Source organism: Lepisma saccharinum, chromosome 1 (genome assembly GCF_977018435.1).
Source record: "Lepisma saccharinum chromosome 1, izLepSacc3.1, whole genome shotgun sequence".
NCBI classification, from domain to species: domain Eukaryota; kingdom Metazoa; phylum Arthropoda; class Insecta; order Zygentoma; family Lepismatidae; genus Lepisma; species Lepisma saccharinum.
The window spans coordinates 6,561,342-6,577,970 of record NC_139229.1 but is presented as its reverse complement, the minus strand read 5'-3'; the positions used below and the strand labels follow the sequence as shown (position 1 = coordinate 6,577,970).

Here is a 16,629-nt window from a genome sequence, read left to right as displayed (position 1 = left end):
ACCACGACAATGAGAAAAAGTTGCTGTAGCGAATTTAGAAATTTTGCAGCGAAGCTACGACTACAAATATTGTAACGTTGTCCCAAGAAGAGTCCTTACCTTGATGGAGCTGGTGACGAGAGCCGGAGGGGTGTCCAGAATCCTCTGGAAGGTCCTGAAGAGTGAAGCCTGGAAGAGCATCGCTGGAAGCTTGCATTCCCAGGCGATGCGGTGGAACATCTTGACGATGCAGTGGTTGGTGAAGGACGAGTTCTTGTCATACTGGCGGAGCAGAAGACCGTACGCAGGGATGATTCGGGAGTTCGCAAACCTGAGGAAGAAAAAAACAACTATCAGAAGCTGCTGAGGTTCAGGAACAAGGCGACAATTATAGGTAATATCTACTCTTACGGCGGCCGGTCCTAGTTCTGGCAAGGGAAGTTGGGAGCGGGGATCACGCCGCAGACCAACCAGACAACGGCAGTGGCGCCGAGTGTTACGACGCGGCGGGAAGAAGTACTACGTGAACTTCGTTCTACTGGCTGCTGCGTTTCTTATCGTGCTGCATTGGTTGCTTTCCCGCTCCCCTTGCCAGCACATGGACCGGCCGCCGCAACAGTAGAAAATACCTTCAGTGGATAAGGATTCACATACATTATGGCACATCAAATCTACACTTTATTTTAATAATACATTTCCTTACCGTTCTGTAGTGCTTTAGACGGGCAGGAAACTGATGAAAAATCGTCTCTTTTTTTTTGGCCTTGAAGACAACATAAACCTGATTAGTGTTGCCCACGGGACGAGACGGGACAGGCTTTTAAAAATTCGAGACGAGATTGACCATGTGTCATGAGACAAACGAATATTTTCGAGACGAGACAGCATTTCCACGAGACGAGACAGGCCAAAGTCTCGTCTCGTGGGCAACACTAAACCTGATAGTAGTCAGTTTCCCTTCAGTTAGAACCAGAAAACATTTTTATTTTGCATTTCCCGCCCTTTTATTTAAAACTTTTACGTCATTTTTCAGTATATTTTTTTTATCATTTTGTTGCACTTTTTATCACTTTTGAGGTTTCTCTTTGCCCCTTCCCTGTTGTTTAGTGCAATTTTTTTTAGGATAACTGACATATTCAAATTTCTTATCAAGTACGCCATAAATAGACAATATTGTCAATGCAAACTTAAAATACTTTAAGGTTCCCTTGCTGCGGTTTCAGTCACGGCATAAATTATAATCTGATGCATGCGAAACAAAACTGTATTTTCAGATGCTGACCGACTACTGTATAGTGCCAAGTCCACTCTGAAAAGGCTAACTACAGTGCTCAAAAAAAGTTTTGCATATTATGATTGCATGCGGTTTGAGTCGCGATATCCCCAAAAGGTATACAATGTTCATTATGTGAGCAATGCCCGAGACAGAAACCGACATAATGTCCCAAGTGAGTTCGATATTCAGCAGATAGAGGGCAGTAGTTGCCACATGATCCCTGAGCAGATTTGAAAGCAGCCCGATGGGAGGCATTATCCGTGTCTTACCCGCACTTGTGAGTTGGAAACTGCACAGAGAGAGGGTGGAAAACAAAGGGCAACATGCCTCGAGCAACCATTTCTGCTACGGATCGTATTCGAATTGTAACGCTGCTGCAAGAGGGATATCGCCAAGTGGACGTCGCTGCCCATGTTGGAGTGAGCCAAAGTGATGTCTCTCGAGTGTGGAAAAAGTTCAGGGAGACACAATCAGTTGCCGATCGACCAAGGACAGGGCGGCCACGCAAAACAACACGCAAGGAAGATCGGTACGTGGTGATTTCGGCACGTCGTAGACCACTGCAACTGCTACCAGTTTGTGCCAGGATCTGCGGAGGGCCTCAGGAGCGAATGTTTCCAATCAGACAGTGCGGAATCAATTTCATGAGGAAGGATTGACGTCAAGAAGACCCATACCTAAGGTTCCTCTGAAACCACACCATAAGAGACACCGTGGCAACAATGCACAGCGAATGAGTCAGAAACAGTGGGAGCACATGCTCTTTACAGACGAGGTCACCATCAGTTTGCACCCGTTAAGCTAAAACCTAAGGGTTTGGAGACGATCAGATGAGAGATTGAACGAGGCCTTCATCCAGGAACGTCACCAGCAGCAGGGGGGCTCCATCATGTTTTGGGGTGGAATCATGTTTGGTCGACGTATGCCCCGAATTCCTCTCCAGGGTCACATGACTGGTCTGATGTACAGAAACGCTATTCTCGAACCCGTGGTAGCAGGTTTCTCTACAACTGTGGGAGATGGCTTCACGCTGGTGGATAATAACGCTCGACCACATCGAGCCAGAGTGATTCAAGAGTTCCTCGATATGCATGGCATTCGACGAATGGTATGGCCGGCGTATTCTCCAGACGTAAACTGTGTGGGACATGCATGGGGACACCTGAAGCGAGCAATTGTCAGCCGCGAAAATCCTCCTGTGAACAAGGTGCAATTGCGGGAGGCTGCCATTCAAGAGTGGGACAATCTTCCTCAGGAGAAGTTGAATGTTCTTATCCTTAGCATGACCCGTCGTGTTCAAGCATGCCTTCGGACTTGAGGTGGCTATACACGGTACTGAACTCCCATTTGTTGATCCCAAGCATGCCTGCGAGCCGTAGGTACACGGTATTGCCCTGCCTTTCTTTTGTGTTTCGCATCCCACATTTTCAATCTTGTGCTTCTGGTGTGATTTTGTTTCTTCTGCATGGCTGCACTGTTTCCTTTCTGTTTGTATGTCTCCCCTGTACTCTTGAATATGATTCCATGTATCTAGTACAATAAAATGATCACAAACCCTGAATATGCAAAACTTTTTTTTGAGCACTGTACTTATATAGAAAAACATTGCGGCGCATGTTATGTAACCTTGAAGTAAAAATAAAAGCACTACATTAGAACGTAATTGTTTTTTTTCTCTTTGCTATGGTAGTTTAAAACCACCAAACAACTAGTTTTATCGAATTATTCAACTACTCTCATGTAATTTATGAAAAAAACCAAGTTTCATTTTAAGAACGAAAATTATTATTAGGTTATTTCTTATTTTTAGGCCATTCTATGGGGCATTTTTAAAGATTTTTAGGCCATTAAGTTCCGAGACCTACTAATAAGTAGCCTAAGCCTTAAGTGCTGCACTTTCCATTCAAGAAAATCAATTTAATTGAACAATCTTCAAAGTACAAGAACAGAAGTATAGAACCATTTTATCTAGAATATTTGCCATCAAGAAGCTCGTTTAAAAAATGGAATTTGTTTTCATTTCCAATTCCTCAAAAGTACAAAAACACTGGATTTTGACTGCCTTTGCCAGGTGCTCATCCATCGATGGGTTAGAGACTATCAACTATGCAGATAGGGAAAAAGGAACAAGTCAAAAAAAAAGAAAAAAAGTAGTTTTAATACATATACTGTATATATTTAGGTGAAGCTACGCCTTGCACATTGTATTTGTTATTTGCGGTTGCTTTTCAGACGCTTTTGGCTAATCGCGACGATGAGGATGAGTGATGAAGGAACACTCACAAAGAACACGTATGCCCAGACCGAGATTCAAACCCGGGAACTTCGGTGGCAAGATCGAAAGTAGACCATTTAGCGTGCTCTGTGCACATTACAACTTTCCGTGAAGGCCTACGAAAGCCATTTTTTTTGATCCAGTCATTTCCTCCTTCCACAGAGGAGATCAAACGAATGCTTTTGACAAAGGTTTCTTTTACACACATTTCAACTTTGTATGTACACAACAAACACACACTAAAAAAGTGCAACAACGTTGACGTAGAAAATGATGGCAAAGTAACGTCACCACAATTGGTATAACATAGCATAGAATGAGTGTGACAAGACCTCCACACACGATGCTGCTGGAAAGAAAATCGTTTTAAGAAGGCAGCCAAGGATAGTGTTGTTTTACAACCACTTTTTACAGTGGATACGAGGCGTGATATTTGAATTTTTTCAGTGGAAAAATGCAGCTAGTTTCACTTTAAAACATCAGGATATTTTACACGAGTTGCTGTTTTAATAGTGGCAAAACATGAGTACAATAACAGTAAAACACAAAAGTTTATTTCACGTACCCCACATGTTAGTTTAATACCTACCACACGCCAGGGCAAATGGGCAATCCCTCTACTACACGTAGCTGTACAGTAATGAGAACGTGAGCTGTCACTGTCCACCAGACTAATCATGGAGTTTCTACATTGGAGCAGCGGTGTTGGATACAATTTCAAAGTGCCAGGGGTCGTTGCAAGTACTTTGGAGGTCTGCGTGAGCGTGCATTACCATACAGAACAGTAACAGGATGGGTATAAGTTTTCAATGAGGGACATCAAAATGCGACAGATTAGCCTCGAACCAGATCATCCTAGTGGAAGTGAAGGACATGCGAAGGCTGTTTCTGCCACTTTTGGCTAATCGCGAAGTTGAGGATGTATGATGATATGGATGGAGGGACAGTCACAAACATATGGAGACGACACAACACGAGCCCACAGAGGATTATAATGACTGTGAATCCAGACGACAGAGCCTCGTTAGTCTGGTTATACTAGTTTGTGCCTTACTGGAGACTGTTATTGTACTTGTTCGAGAGTAAGCACACCTAGGAGTCTGGTAATATTAGCACTAGAAGACAGAACCACTCACACATTGTAAACAATTAAGTTCGTATTAGGAGGAAAATTGTAGGCTTTTTAATTTACTTCAATGTTTTTCTTAAATTTCCACAACTTAGCCTATTACGCTAGAAAGGCCTACTTCGAGAACAATGCATTCCCGTCCGTTCATATGTTTCTTCAGAATCGAAAGCCCCGATTTTCCTCATGTACTCCACAAGGTACAACAATATTATTTGATGTTAGGACCTCCCGATGGCGCAGTGGTAGCGTCGTCGCTTTGTAATCAAGGATTCCCCGGTCCGATACTCGGTGAGAGCACATAATTGTTCGGATAACACTTTAAACTGTAGGTCTAGTCCCAGTTAGCCTTACCGTGCGTCACAAAGTGGACTTAAAACACCAAATCAATCAATCAATCAACATTATTTGTTCTGAACACACATTACACATATAATACAACGGGGTCGAAGGCACACGCGGGTCTCGAGTATCATTTTCAAAAGTACAAGCATTGGTCCTTTACGAAAACTTTCAGGCCGGAGTGGGCAGTTTTCTTAAAAGGAGGGTGTAGTGTCTGGCCTCGGTCTGTTGTTAGAGCATGCGCGGTGAAGGCTTGCTCGTAGTAAGCTTTCAGACCGAAGAGAGAAGCGGCAGACGACAAGCCACACGGGTCAGCATGCGCGAACAACGCACCGAGGCGACATGATGCACAGCATTGAAAAAAACTGTCCATTCAGAGCGATACGCAAGCGACAAATGCAGCTTGTCGCGTCTCTTCGGGTAGAAAATTGCATTGAATTGTGGTCCACTTTATGCACATAAATGCTAATCAGGACTGGACCTACAGTTTAAAGCGGGATACGAACCACTGTGCCATGAGCCTCCACCTAGGGTGACCAGACGTCCTCTTTTATCCGGACATGTCCTCCTTTTTCGGTGTCTGTCCGGCGTCCGGGCGGATTTCTGAAAAATCGGAAAATGTCCTCCTTTTTGGACCATTGTCAATATACTGCTCATGAAATTGTTCCACGCATAACGATCACCACTTGTTATTTTACGTCCAAAAACCTCACTTGGCGTGTTAAGTATTCGAGCAATGCTCACTGATCATCATCTGCGATCCGAACCACGAACACTTTACACGAATCAGTCATCAGATTCCAACTCCTCGTTGCTTTGCCCGCTGAACGCGTAGATACTGGATACGTCCCACATGCAAGCGGAAACGTATATAGCCTATTTCTAATCTGTGCGCATATAGCGTGTGTGCATTTAGTCTGTGCATTAACCTTGTTTACGAGTGCAGTTTTTCATTCGCCGCAAGTTTTATCTGTGATACACGTGGGTCATACGAGCGATACAGAAAAATGTGGTGAGAATTTTCTTTTCATGAAATGCCGAAGCGAAAGTGTAAATTCACTAACGATCTCGGAAGAAAATATCCTGCTTTTAAGGAAGGAAGAAACAAATATGAAGCTGAATGTAAGATATGCACTGCTGGAACTTACGTCTCAGTAGCAAACAAAGGTAGGTACATGTAATAATTCAAGTAGATAAATACGTAGTAAGAACACATGTTTGCATATGGAAAGTAATAGTCATGTTTCCAACATTGCAACCATTCATTACATTAAAATGTATTATCAAATAAAGCAAATTAAACACGACGTACTGAAAACGAAACCAAAATTTAAAATTATCGTTACAAGGGCTAGATTTAGTAGTGTTTACAATTTTAGATTGTTTGAGATTTAGTAGTGTTTATAATTGTAGATTGTTGGGTTTGGAGTGTTAGGTGTGATAAATCATTTGCAAGGTTTTTTTCGTTTTTTTTCTATAGTGTGTGCATACAGCCAAATTTTAAGAATAAATGGTGGAAGTACTTTAGGATGAAATAGCCTATATCTGTTGTTTGTTGTTTTCATAGACTGAGACACATTTCATATTGCAAGAAGCATCGAAATCGATCGAATGCCACTTTTAATGCTAAAAAAATAGTGATGGAACGAAATTGCAATTATTATTAATCATAACACTATTCATTACATAGTACTTCATTGAGTAGCTATCATAAATAGGGTCAGGGAATTGACAAATCATCTTTTTTCTGGGCGTTGAAGAGAATACTAAACATGAAAGTAGTCTGTTTCACTTCAGTCAGAACCAGAAAATATTGTTTTTATTTTGCATTTTCTGCCCTTTTGGTTTTTAGTCCATTTTTGCAGTATTATTCCTGTTTTTGTTGCATTTTTAGTATCATTTTTTTCTCCCAGTTGTTTCAAGAATTTTAAATGCATTTGCTAGCATACCTTACATAAATTACCGGTAACAGTTAGATATAGCGAAAATACATTTCTTGAAATTTACAGGAGAAAAGACGGGAAAATACTTATGGAATTGAGTTCCTGTGCACCTTTGGAAGCTGGGAATAGTGTCTTTTCCATTCCTGCAATTTATTCGGCCGGTAAATAATGTAATTTTCGACATTCATGTATCTCCGTTGCACGATAGCTTGTGCCACCATTACCGTGGAATACGTGAATCAAATGTTCCGTGCCTTCGATTATGTAACCCCCCTGTCAGTGTAGCAACCACGCGGTAGTTTTACAAGATGACGTGTGAGCGTTTTTTTTTTTTCAATTTAATTTTCTGTTTGCCTAACCTAAATGAACCTAACCTAACCTTCCGTGAATGGTTTGTGGATCAATTTTAGCCTAAAAACCATCATTTTTCAGTTAATAAGTGTTAGTGTAGCAACCACACAGTAGTTTTACAAGATAACGTGCGAGTTTTTTTTTTTTTTTTTTTCAATTCAATTTTCTATGTTTGCCTAACCTAACCTTCCGTGAATGGTTTGTGGATCAATTTTCGCTTAAAAAACCTTTGTGAATAGTTTGTGCGGCAATTATCGGTTCATAAGTTTGGTAACACTGCATATCAGCTGACGATAGACAGCGTGAATCAAGATTTGAAAAAAAAAGTAATCCCAAGTTGAAAAATGTTTCACTATGCATATGAGGTAAGTACAAATGAAATTAATTTGAAAATAAACGAGTTAAATGTGTTTTCGCTATATCTAACTAGAACCAAATTACCACACATGGTCATCTTATTAGCAAGTATGCCATTAATCATAAATATGGTCAATTCAAGAGGGCACTATTATTTTTAGGCCATGATTGTGAAGCGATTTTACAATACCGGGAGTTTCTCCAATTTGTTTCAAATTCGACATACTCACTACTTTTGCTCTCCTAATCACGAATCTGCAGTTAAAATTTGGCGGTCACGCGTACAAATTGCAAAATAACCGAAATTAAGTGGTCTGTGATCAGCACAATTGCTCACGAAGCAAAACTGTATTTTCAGGTTCTGACTGACTACTGTCATGCAAGGCCCATTCTGAATGGAGGTGAATGACTTGTGGAGTATTTAAAATAACCTTGAAGTAAAATTATAGAAAATTACATTAGCACTTAACTGCTTTTTTCCCCTTTGCTTTCATAGTTTAAACCATGAAACTGATTTTATCAAATTATTCAACTACTCTTGTAATTTGTGAAAAATCAAGCTTTCATTGTTAAGGGGTGGTCTTTTTTTTTACATTTTTTAGGTCATCAACTTCCGAGCCCTAATATTAAAATATTTTGTTACAGGTAGTCAAGATTTGGAACATCATATTGCATCCCATAAACACAAGAAAAGCCTTCAGTGTTCCAGTTCATCAACTCCACTGGAAAAGATATTTCTTCAACAAGAGTCTACTTCAGCGCTAGCTCATCGTGTACTTGCAGCCGAGGGAGGTCTAGCATTTCATACAGTTAGGCACCATTTTAGCTACAGATCTATGGATTGTACACCAAAATTAAATCAAGTTATATACAGTGATTCAGATATTGCAAAGAAAGTATCGACAGGAAGAACAAAAACTCAGTGTATTATAAATAATGTTATTGCTCCACATTCCTTAGATGTAACTATTCAGTGTTTGAAGGGAATTTCTTGTTTTGGAGTATCAACTGATGGAAGTAACCATGGGTGTATGAAAATGTTTCCTATTCTAATACAGTACTACAATTACAAAGTGGGTGGCATCAAAACAAAAGTAATTGAACTAAAGACAACTCCAAATGAGAAAGCTGAAACCATAACAAGTTATGTTAAGGAAACATTAGAAAATCTAGGTTTGTCAGATAAGTGTGTAGCTTTTGCAGGGGACAATACAAATACTAATTTTGGAGGAGTCAATCGAAGAGAAGGGAAGAATATTTACAGCAACCTAAAGAAATCACTAAATGAGAATCTATTAGGTGTGGGTTGTCCAGCTCATATTTTACACAATGCTGTACAGCATGGAGCTGATAATTTATCAATAGACATAGAGTGTATAATCTTGAAAATGTACAATTATTTTTCAATTTATACTGTTAGAACAGAGGAGCTAAAGTCTTTCTGCGAATTTGTTGATATTAATTACAAGCAATTGCTGTCCCATTCCAAAACAAGGTGGTTGTCACTTTTCCCTGCCATTGAAAGAGTGCTGGAAATGTTCACGGCATTAAAATCGTATTTCTTGTCACAACCTAAGCCACCTAAAATTTTAATTCAGTTCTTTGAAAACAGGTTAAGTAAAGCTTATTTGTTGCATTTACATTCAATTATGGGCATATTCCATTCTAAAATCCAAGAATTGGAAAAAGAGCAAAATTCTGTGCTTGAGATTATAGACATTCTTAGTTATGTTTGTCAGGTGTTGACGAATAGATTAGAAGGTAGCTTTCTTTGTTTAAAGGTAAGAGAAATTATTGAAAGTGCTGAAAAAGATGGGTTTGTTAAAGAGGTAGAACAATTCATGAAGGATGCTATGTTGCTGTATGAGTCTTGTGTTGAATACATACAAAAGTGGTCACAAAGTTTTGATGAGTTTAAGTGTTTTAAGTGGATGAATTTAACAAATCTGAAGTACAGTGATGTTGAAGAATGTATGAAATACTTAGGGTCCAAAGCAATTCACATTGACGATGTTAAATGTTTTGACCAATTTTGTAAGTTGAAGCAGTTTGTTAGTGGTAATCCTGAATTACAAAATATGAGCTGTAATGAGAAATGGACCACATATTTCCAATCAAGCAAGTCTTCTGACTGCCATTCTGAACTTCTAAAGATAGCAGAATATTTCTTTTCGATACCTGGACATAATGCAAATGTGGAGAGAATTTTCTCACTAATATCAACACAATGGACAGATGAAAGGAACAGGTTGAGTGTAGATTCTGTAAAGGGGCTTATCATGATTCAATACAATTTCAAAGAATATTCTTGTATTGACTTCTACGATTATCTTTTAAAAACTCCAAAGTTGTTGGAAAAAATCAGATCATCTGATAAGTATGTGTAAGCAAACTGTAGGTAAGATTTTTATAGTGATTGAATTAAGATTAATGACAAATATCTTTGCATTTTTTGTGGTGTCCTCTTTTTTTTGTGATTTGTCCTCCTTTTTCACCATGTCTGTCCTCTTTTTTTAATGTATGCATCTGGTCACCCTACCTCCACCGGGTACCAACCCAGGACCCCTGATAACAACACGAGGACGTTACCACTAAACCATCGTAAGTTATAACAGTGTGTGTAGTGTATTGTTTATCAGGCGGTTTGTTGGTTGGTTGGTTGATTTGTTGTTTTAAGTCCTCTTTATGCACAGTAAGGCTAATTGGAAACGGACCTACAGTTTAAAGTGGGATCCGAACCACTTGTGCCTCCACTGGGTATCGAACCCGGGACCCCTTGATTACAAGGCAACGACGCTACCATTGCGCCATCGGGGAGGCCCAGGCGGTTTGTTGTGATGTTTTATATTTAAATGTGGCTAGAAGTCAACAAGAGAACTTCCCAAAGAAAAGGCAGTCAATTACTGATGAAATTCTGTTTCCCGCAGACTTTGTACTGTACTGTATAGTGTATTTAGGCCTATGCCCTTTACATACACCATAATAAACGTGTTTTGTTGCTATAAACTGAGTTTTAATGCACTTTCTACTGTTCTTTTAGGTTATTTCAGTTAATCCGGACTTTCGTTAAACTGGTCAACTTATCCCTCCATTAGTCCGGATTAACGAGGTTTTACTGTACTTCTGAAGGTAGTTTTGCAAGAGAAAGATACGCGTACCATTTGTCGCTTCGGTCTGAAAGCTCCCACAGACTGAAGATACTCGTATCGCTTGTCACTTCGGTCTGAAATCTCCCTAAAGCATAAACATGCCTTGGGCGCACAAAAATCAGAAAAATAAAGAAAACATGCTGTCTAAAGCTGCAATAGAATCAAGACTCGAGCACAAGGCCCCCAAAAAAGCATTTCCTGTTTCACGCAGTTTGACCACCGAAGCGACCAAATGACAAAATTGCCTTCATGTAGAAGTCGAGTATCGATTTCAGCTGACCATCTTCTCCTGCCCTCTCCATTACCACAACACCCGTACCCGGAACACTAATGGCCGTGTTAACACGCACGGGGAAAACATAGATATCCCCCGGTCGTAAAACACTCACCAATGGCTTTTATGTATTGATGGGCCGGGGAACAGGGTGTTGCAACATTGAGGGAGGGTGGAGAGTGGCAGCGCTACAATCCGGCAAAGAAGGGAGACGCAAGGGAACAAAAGAAGAACGACAAACAAAGGCGCAATAATAGAAAACCATGACTTTTCCAGACTTGGAGAGAAAGACATACATTTTCCCATGCGAGACGAGACCCCTCTTGTATACAACTTGAGTTATGACTAGACCTCGTATTTTTAGGTTCTAAATAGTGTGATGTTAGGTTCCTAAAATAGACTCTAAAAATCCTAAAATAGGTTCTAAAACACTAAAATATGTTAAAAAATCCTAAAATAGGTCCTAAAAATCTTAAGTTAAGCTCGAAAAATCTTGAAGTAGGTTCAAAGAAACTTAAAATAGTTCAAAATTCCCGAAAAATGCTGATTAGGTATAGTCACCGGCAATGAAAAGACACGTATATCCCGAAATACGCACAACGTTGTGTGTGTTGCCTAACCCTTGGAAATTTTCTATTAAAATCCATTCTTCGACTTATGATTAGGCAATAATCTTTTTTTAATGTTATCCACAGTCAAACTCTGCAATTTTGTATGCGAGGAGGACCATCTTATTTGCTGAAAATAATCTTTCAACAAAAACATAGTCAGTGGTGTAAACTTCAATGCTGAAATGTTAATTTGCAAGGCGTGAATGCCACAAAGCACCGAAGTGACGCGAAAGTGAGCAAGACCACACAGATCAGACCGCTTTGGATTGTACAGGTAACAGTGGCACCAGACATTTTGCTCTGTTTAGAGCTTTGAAAAATCACCATGGACTTGGAGGAAGGGAAATCGACAGAGAGTACGTTTCAAACACGTTCGTCATTGAAATTTTCGTGACCAAACAATGCAAGCCTCGGTGTGACATAAAAATCCTGTAAAACCTTTAAAAATATATAAAAACCTAAAAAAAAAAAGGCTTGATTTGGGCGCATAAACCTAAAATAGGTTCTAACAAGCAAAATAGGTTTTTCTAGGCACTATAAAACTTCATCAGTTGTTGCGTTTTTAAACGAAACGCTGACATAACTTACTATTTCTTACATACCTGTAAAGGAAAAAATAGGTTAAAAACGTAAAATCCGACGTCTAGTTATAACTGCTAGGCAAGGTTATGTAAAATTGTTAGTTACATTTACTTATCTAAAGTTTCACATGCAGTACTGAATTACCATTTTATACTGAAATAGTAACATCAAGAAAATAACAACTAAACAATACAAGAAGAAAAATAAAAGTTACGCACACATTCTTAACAATCGTCCGAAATTGCGTTCTGGCAAGAATGTCAAAATTTGGATTCAGGTTATTTATTATATGAGAGAGAAAGTATACAGAAAGAGAAGGTAGAGCCTTGTACTGGGATTTGTGAACGAGCTTTACGTTGTGGGTTGGTCGTGTGAGTACTCGTAAATAAGGTTGGTTGTTTACTCTGTAGAAATTTGTTTTAACTTTACCATTGATGATTATATGCAAAAATTTCGCGTCTGCTAGTTCGTTTAGAACTGAATAATTCGTATTCATGTCCAGATATTATTAGAATAATTGAATCAAGAAGACGTAGGTGGGCAGGCCACGTGGTACGAATGGGAGAGGAAAGAAGAGTGTACAGGATTCTTGTTGGGAAACCTGATGGTAAGGGACTTGCAGGAAGGTCAAGACGAAAATTGAGAGATAACGTTGAGATGGACCTAAAGGAAATCGGTAAGGATGGAAAAGATGGGATTGATCTTGTCCAGGATAGGGACAGATGGAAGGCTTGTGTTGCTGCAGCCATAAACCTTCGAGTTTACGAAGATTAGGGAGAGGGTGAGTTAGTTCGCGACCAGTGTGTGGTAATTGGATATTCAAAACAGACATAATATCTGTTTCATGGAGGTGTCTCAGGAAAGACATTCTATGGCAAGCGATGGCGAGGAAAAGTTGAGGACAGAATCAATTCTGCCAAAAAAGTATATATTTTTATATTTCAAATCTCATTGTTTCATTTTGTGGCCGTTTTAGGTCACTAGGGTGGCAGAATAAAATATACACCTACTGACAGAGCATCGTCACCACAATGGTGCTTCTAACTGATGATGTTTTCCATCCCAAGTTCGAACAAACATCAGGAAGGAAGGAAGTGAGACTGTCAACCATGCCACCTGTGACAGGTGCCAAGGATACGAGGGTGCATCATTGGGCAATGGGACCGTGGCGCACCTCAACGAGAGATTAGTACGTCTTTGGCCATACCATTGGCAACAGTGACATTTTTTCTTCAGGAAAATATGAAAAATGTTGCGTTTTTTGCTTTACAAATCTGGTCACCATAGGACAGGATAACATTCTGAAAACGAAATTTACTCATTTGTTGACTATTTTTCTGACACCTCGTATGATTCTGCGGCCTGGGCTGCAGCCTAAGGGCAATATGGCATTGATATACACCAACACTATTCGGAGTAAGGCCGTTATATCATTTTTGCCACCAATGGCCTTTACGAGGCAAACTTCTCGCCCAACGGAACACACTTGCGGCATCGACGCAAGTGATTCTCCATCTTGGAGTTCTCTTGGGTGGCCTACAACCAACGCTAAACCTTTTTATTACAGAAATCCGCGGTTCCTTAAGCGATTTATAAGCGGTTCGAGGAGATGGTAATCTCTCTGCGATAAATCCATGGAGCGTTGACAAGCTCCTACATTACGAAACGACCACAGGCCTCGGCTTTATCTTCTCTAATGTTTGAAAGGGAGGCCATTAAAGTGATTAGTGTGATTTCGAACCGGCTAGAGATTTTTGTGTTCATCATCACTTCGCTTACATCGCAGCAATCCAATTTGAGGCTGAAGTAACGGACGATGGCGTTTTTTGCTAAAACTGGTGCCGGCGATCTGGAAAGATGAAGACAAGTAGCCCGGTCCTACAGGAATTTTCCACACCCAGTAACTTTCGGATAATTCCCTTTTCCCCGAAAGGATGCCACGTAAAAGAATAAAATTTGAATTTGTTGGTTTATTCCAACAGCAAATTCCAGTTATGGTCAATATTATTCTTTTGGCGTTTCTAATATGGTTTCATTCTGTTTGAGTTTTGTTTCAAGTACTCTTTATCGGGACTGGACGTACAGTTTAAAGTGGTATTCGAACCACTGTGTGCCTACAACGGGTACTGAACCCGGGACCTATTGATCACAAAGCGACGACGTTGCAGTGTGTCTACCAAAATAACAAATCCAAAATAGTTGGATATTAGTAATTAAGAAAATACAAACATAATTTGTGAAAATCTCCTACCAAAGGGCCACTTAAGATGAAAACAGAAGCTGTATTTAACAAAGAGAATTAACATAACATAACCCGTGGCTCTACAGTCCTAGAAGGGCCTTCGCCTACCTTCCGACTGCCAGTCTCCCATAATCCTACCTAGAGGTGTGGAGATCTTCAACCAATAATGGGGTGACGTGGGATCAGCACGGAGAACCCTCAGCCGTTATAGGAGATATCCGTGACTGGGTTACGCTACTCACTCGTAGATCCCCAATTACCTCACGATGGTGGGTTGCCACTGGTCCTGTACACAGGCCGAAAACCCAGAGACTGAACCCATGCCGTCCCGCAGTCGGAGTCCAAAGCGCCTTAGACCGCACGGCCACGGAGGAGGACTAACAAGAGAATTAGACTTGCTTTATCTATTAATGCATCCTGGATTTCAATTGACATACTAGCGAGGCTCTGGCGTCTGGACTCACAGCCAATATAACCTTACGTGGGGCTCGTGTTATTGTCTCTATATGTTTGTGATTGTCCCTTCATCCATCTTATCTTACCACCATTCATCCTCATCTTCGCGATTAGCCAAAGGGGCAGAAAAGTGAGGCAAATGAACTCAATCAATCAATCAGTCAGTCATTGTGATAGCAAAAATTCTTGACCACAAGTTGCTATAATTTCTTGTCCTTTTATTGACTTCTTGACCTATTTGCTGATTTCTCTACTTTTTCCTGACTTTCATGACTTGCTTGACTGGTAGACACCCTTCGTTACCACCATGCCATCGGAGAGACCTGAATTCGGATCATTAACTGAAATTAATATTTCAAGTGTTATCAGCACTTTAGCTATTTGCGTCCGTAAATACAGTACTAAAAAAACCAGGATCGTACGTATTCCTGACGACGATTCTGTCCTCTTGTCCTGCAGAATCCATCCATAGCATGCCATGGCCAGCTTATTCACCAGACCTCTACCGCATCGAATGCATGGGAACTCGCGATGGCAGCTGTCGCCATTTGTCCGACCGACCACAGATCCTCCAACTGTTCACCGAGGCCACCATACAGAAATGGGAGGGTATTCCTCAGGATACACTGGACAACTTAGTGCGAAACGTAAGTCGTGGAGAGAAGTGCATACGTGCTCGGGGAGGACCCCTGGCTCCTAAAGTGGAAGGACTGAATCAGCGTAGGTAGCATCCCAGTATTCGCCTAGAGGGACTTACGAAAACAACGACCTGAACCTGCGATCTCCGGAACACGACTCCAACACCTGGCTTTCTTTAAGCCGGCTTTAGACGAAAGCATTTCCATTAACGTATTTGCTAGCATAAATGCTTCCAAAAATCTTAAAACAGATAGTACTTCACACCAAAGCATTTCATGGAACATTTCCGTTAGCTGTTGCAATTGCAATGTATAACATATACAGCACGAAAGGCACGTCGAGTTACACCGTCTATGGTGAGTGCACGGTGTTTACAATTGAAAAAGCTAAAATATTCTTCCATACGTGTACAGTAAACGTTGTAAAGTGTATATTTAATCAGCACGATTCTTCTCTACCTAAAACCATTAAATACGAAGCGATATTCCTTTCGGTTGAATAGTTATCGGCTTTTAAAAATGTGAGCTTATAAGTAAAGCATAACATTGAAGTTGTTAGAAAAAGTGGTTAAAGCTTTGTAAACATTTCTTGAATTTATTAAAAACCGAACTTTATCATGAAAAGATAATGTAATTTTAATAAAGTTTACTGCTCCTAGAACAGAGGAAACTCCTGCTAAATGTACTGAAAAAATTGATATATCAACTGATGCCCCAGCATGTGCAATTCCTGCGGATAGGGGGGGATACAATGTTTAACCAGTTCCTGCACCACTTTCTACAACTCTTCCTGATACGTTGTTTACATCTAACGCGGCCGCCATTACAACTGCACTCGTGACCTAGAGGTCGCTTCTGATTGGATATGCTACGAACAATGCTACGGAAATAGAGCCGGTTCTATACTTGAGAAATGCCATGAAATATGCCATAAGATTTTTCAATTTACACGGTAGCATTTTCGTCATGGCATAAATGTTATGAAAGATCCAAAGGAATATGCTTTCGTCTAAAGCGGGCTTAACTCT

At 40.2% G+C, this 16,629-nt stretch overlaps 2 protein-coding genes across 2 annotated transcripts in view; one reads left to right on the top strand and one right to left on the bottom strand.

The window, feature by feature from the left end:
* The window catches only part of timeout (circadian regulator timeout), a 318,577-nt gene that overhangs the window by 19,065 nt on the left and 282,883 nt on the right, over positions 1-16,629 (bottom strand). The window contains exon 19 of the mRNA XM_083112638.1: positions 100-310. Within this exon, the coding sequence (XP_082968764.1) occupies positions 100-310 (211 nt within the window). The remainder of the gene's footprint in view (positions 1-99; positions 311-16,629) is intronic.
* On the top strand, positions 5,823-15,691 carry LOC145992029 (uncharacterized). The gene is made up of 3 exons (XM_083128081.1): positions 5,823-6,169; positions 8,299-9,266; positions 15,423-15,691. Exons 1-3 carry the CDS (start codon positions 6,033-6,035, stop codon positions 15,689-15,691), a joined length of 1,374 nt encoding a protein of 457 aa, XP_082984207.1. The 5' UTR covers positions 5,823-6,032.

Coding starts and splice junctions, on each gene's coding strand:
- LOC145992029 (XM_083128081.1), top strand. CDS start 6,033: ATGCCGAAGCGAAAGTGTAAATTCACTAACGATCTCGGAAGAAAATAT. Junction 6,170..8,298: donor TCAGTAGCAAACAAAGGTAG/GTACATGTAATA, acceptor TGTTACAGGTAG/TCAAGATTTGGAACATCATA. Junction 9,267..15,422: donor GTTCTTTGAAAACAGGTTAA/GTAAAGCTTATT, acceptor CTTGTCCTGCAG/AATCCATCCATAGCATGCCA.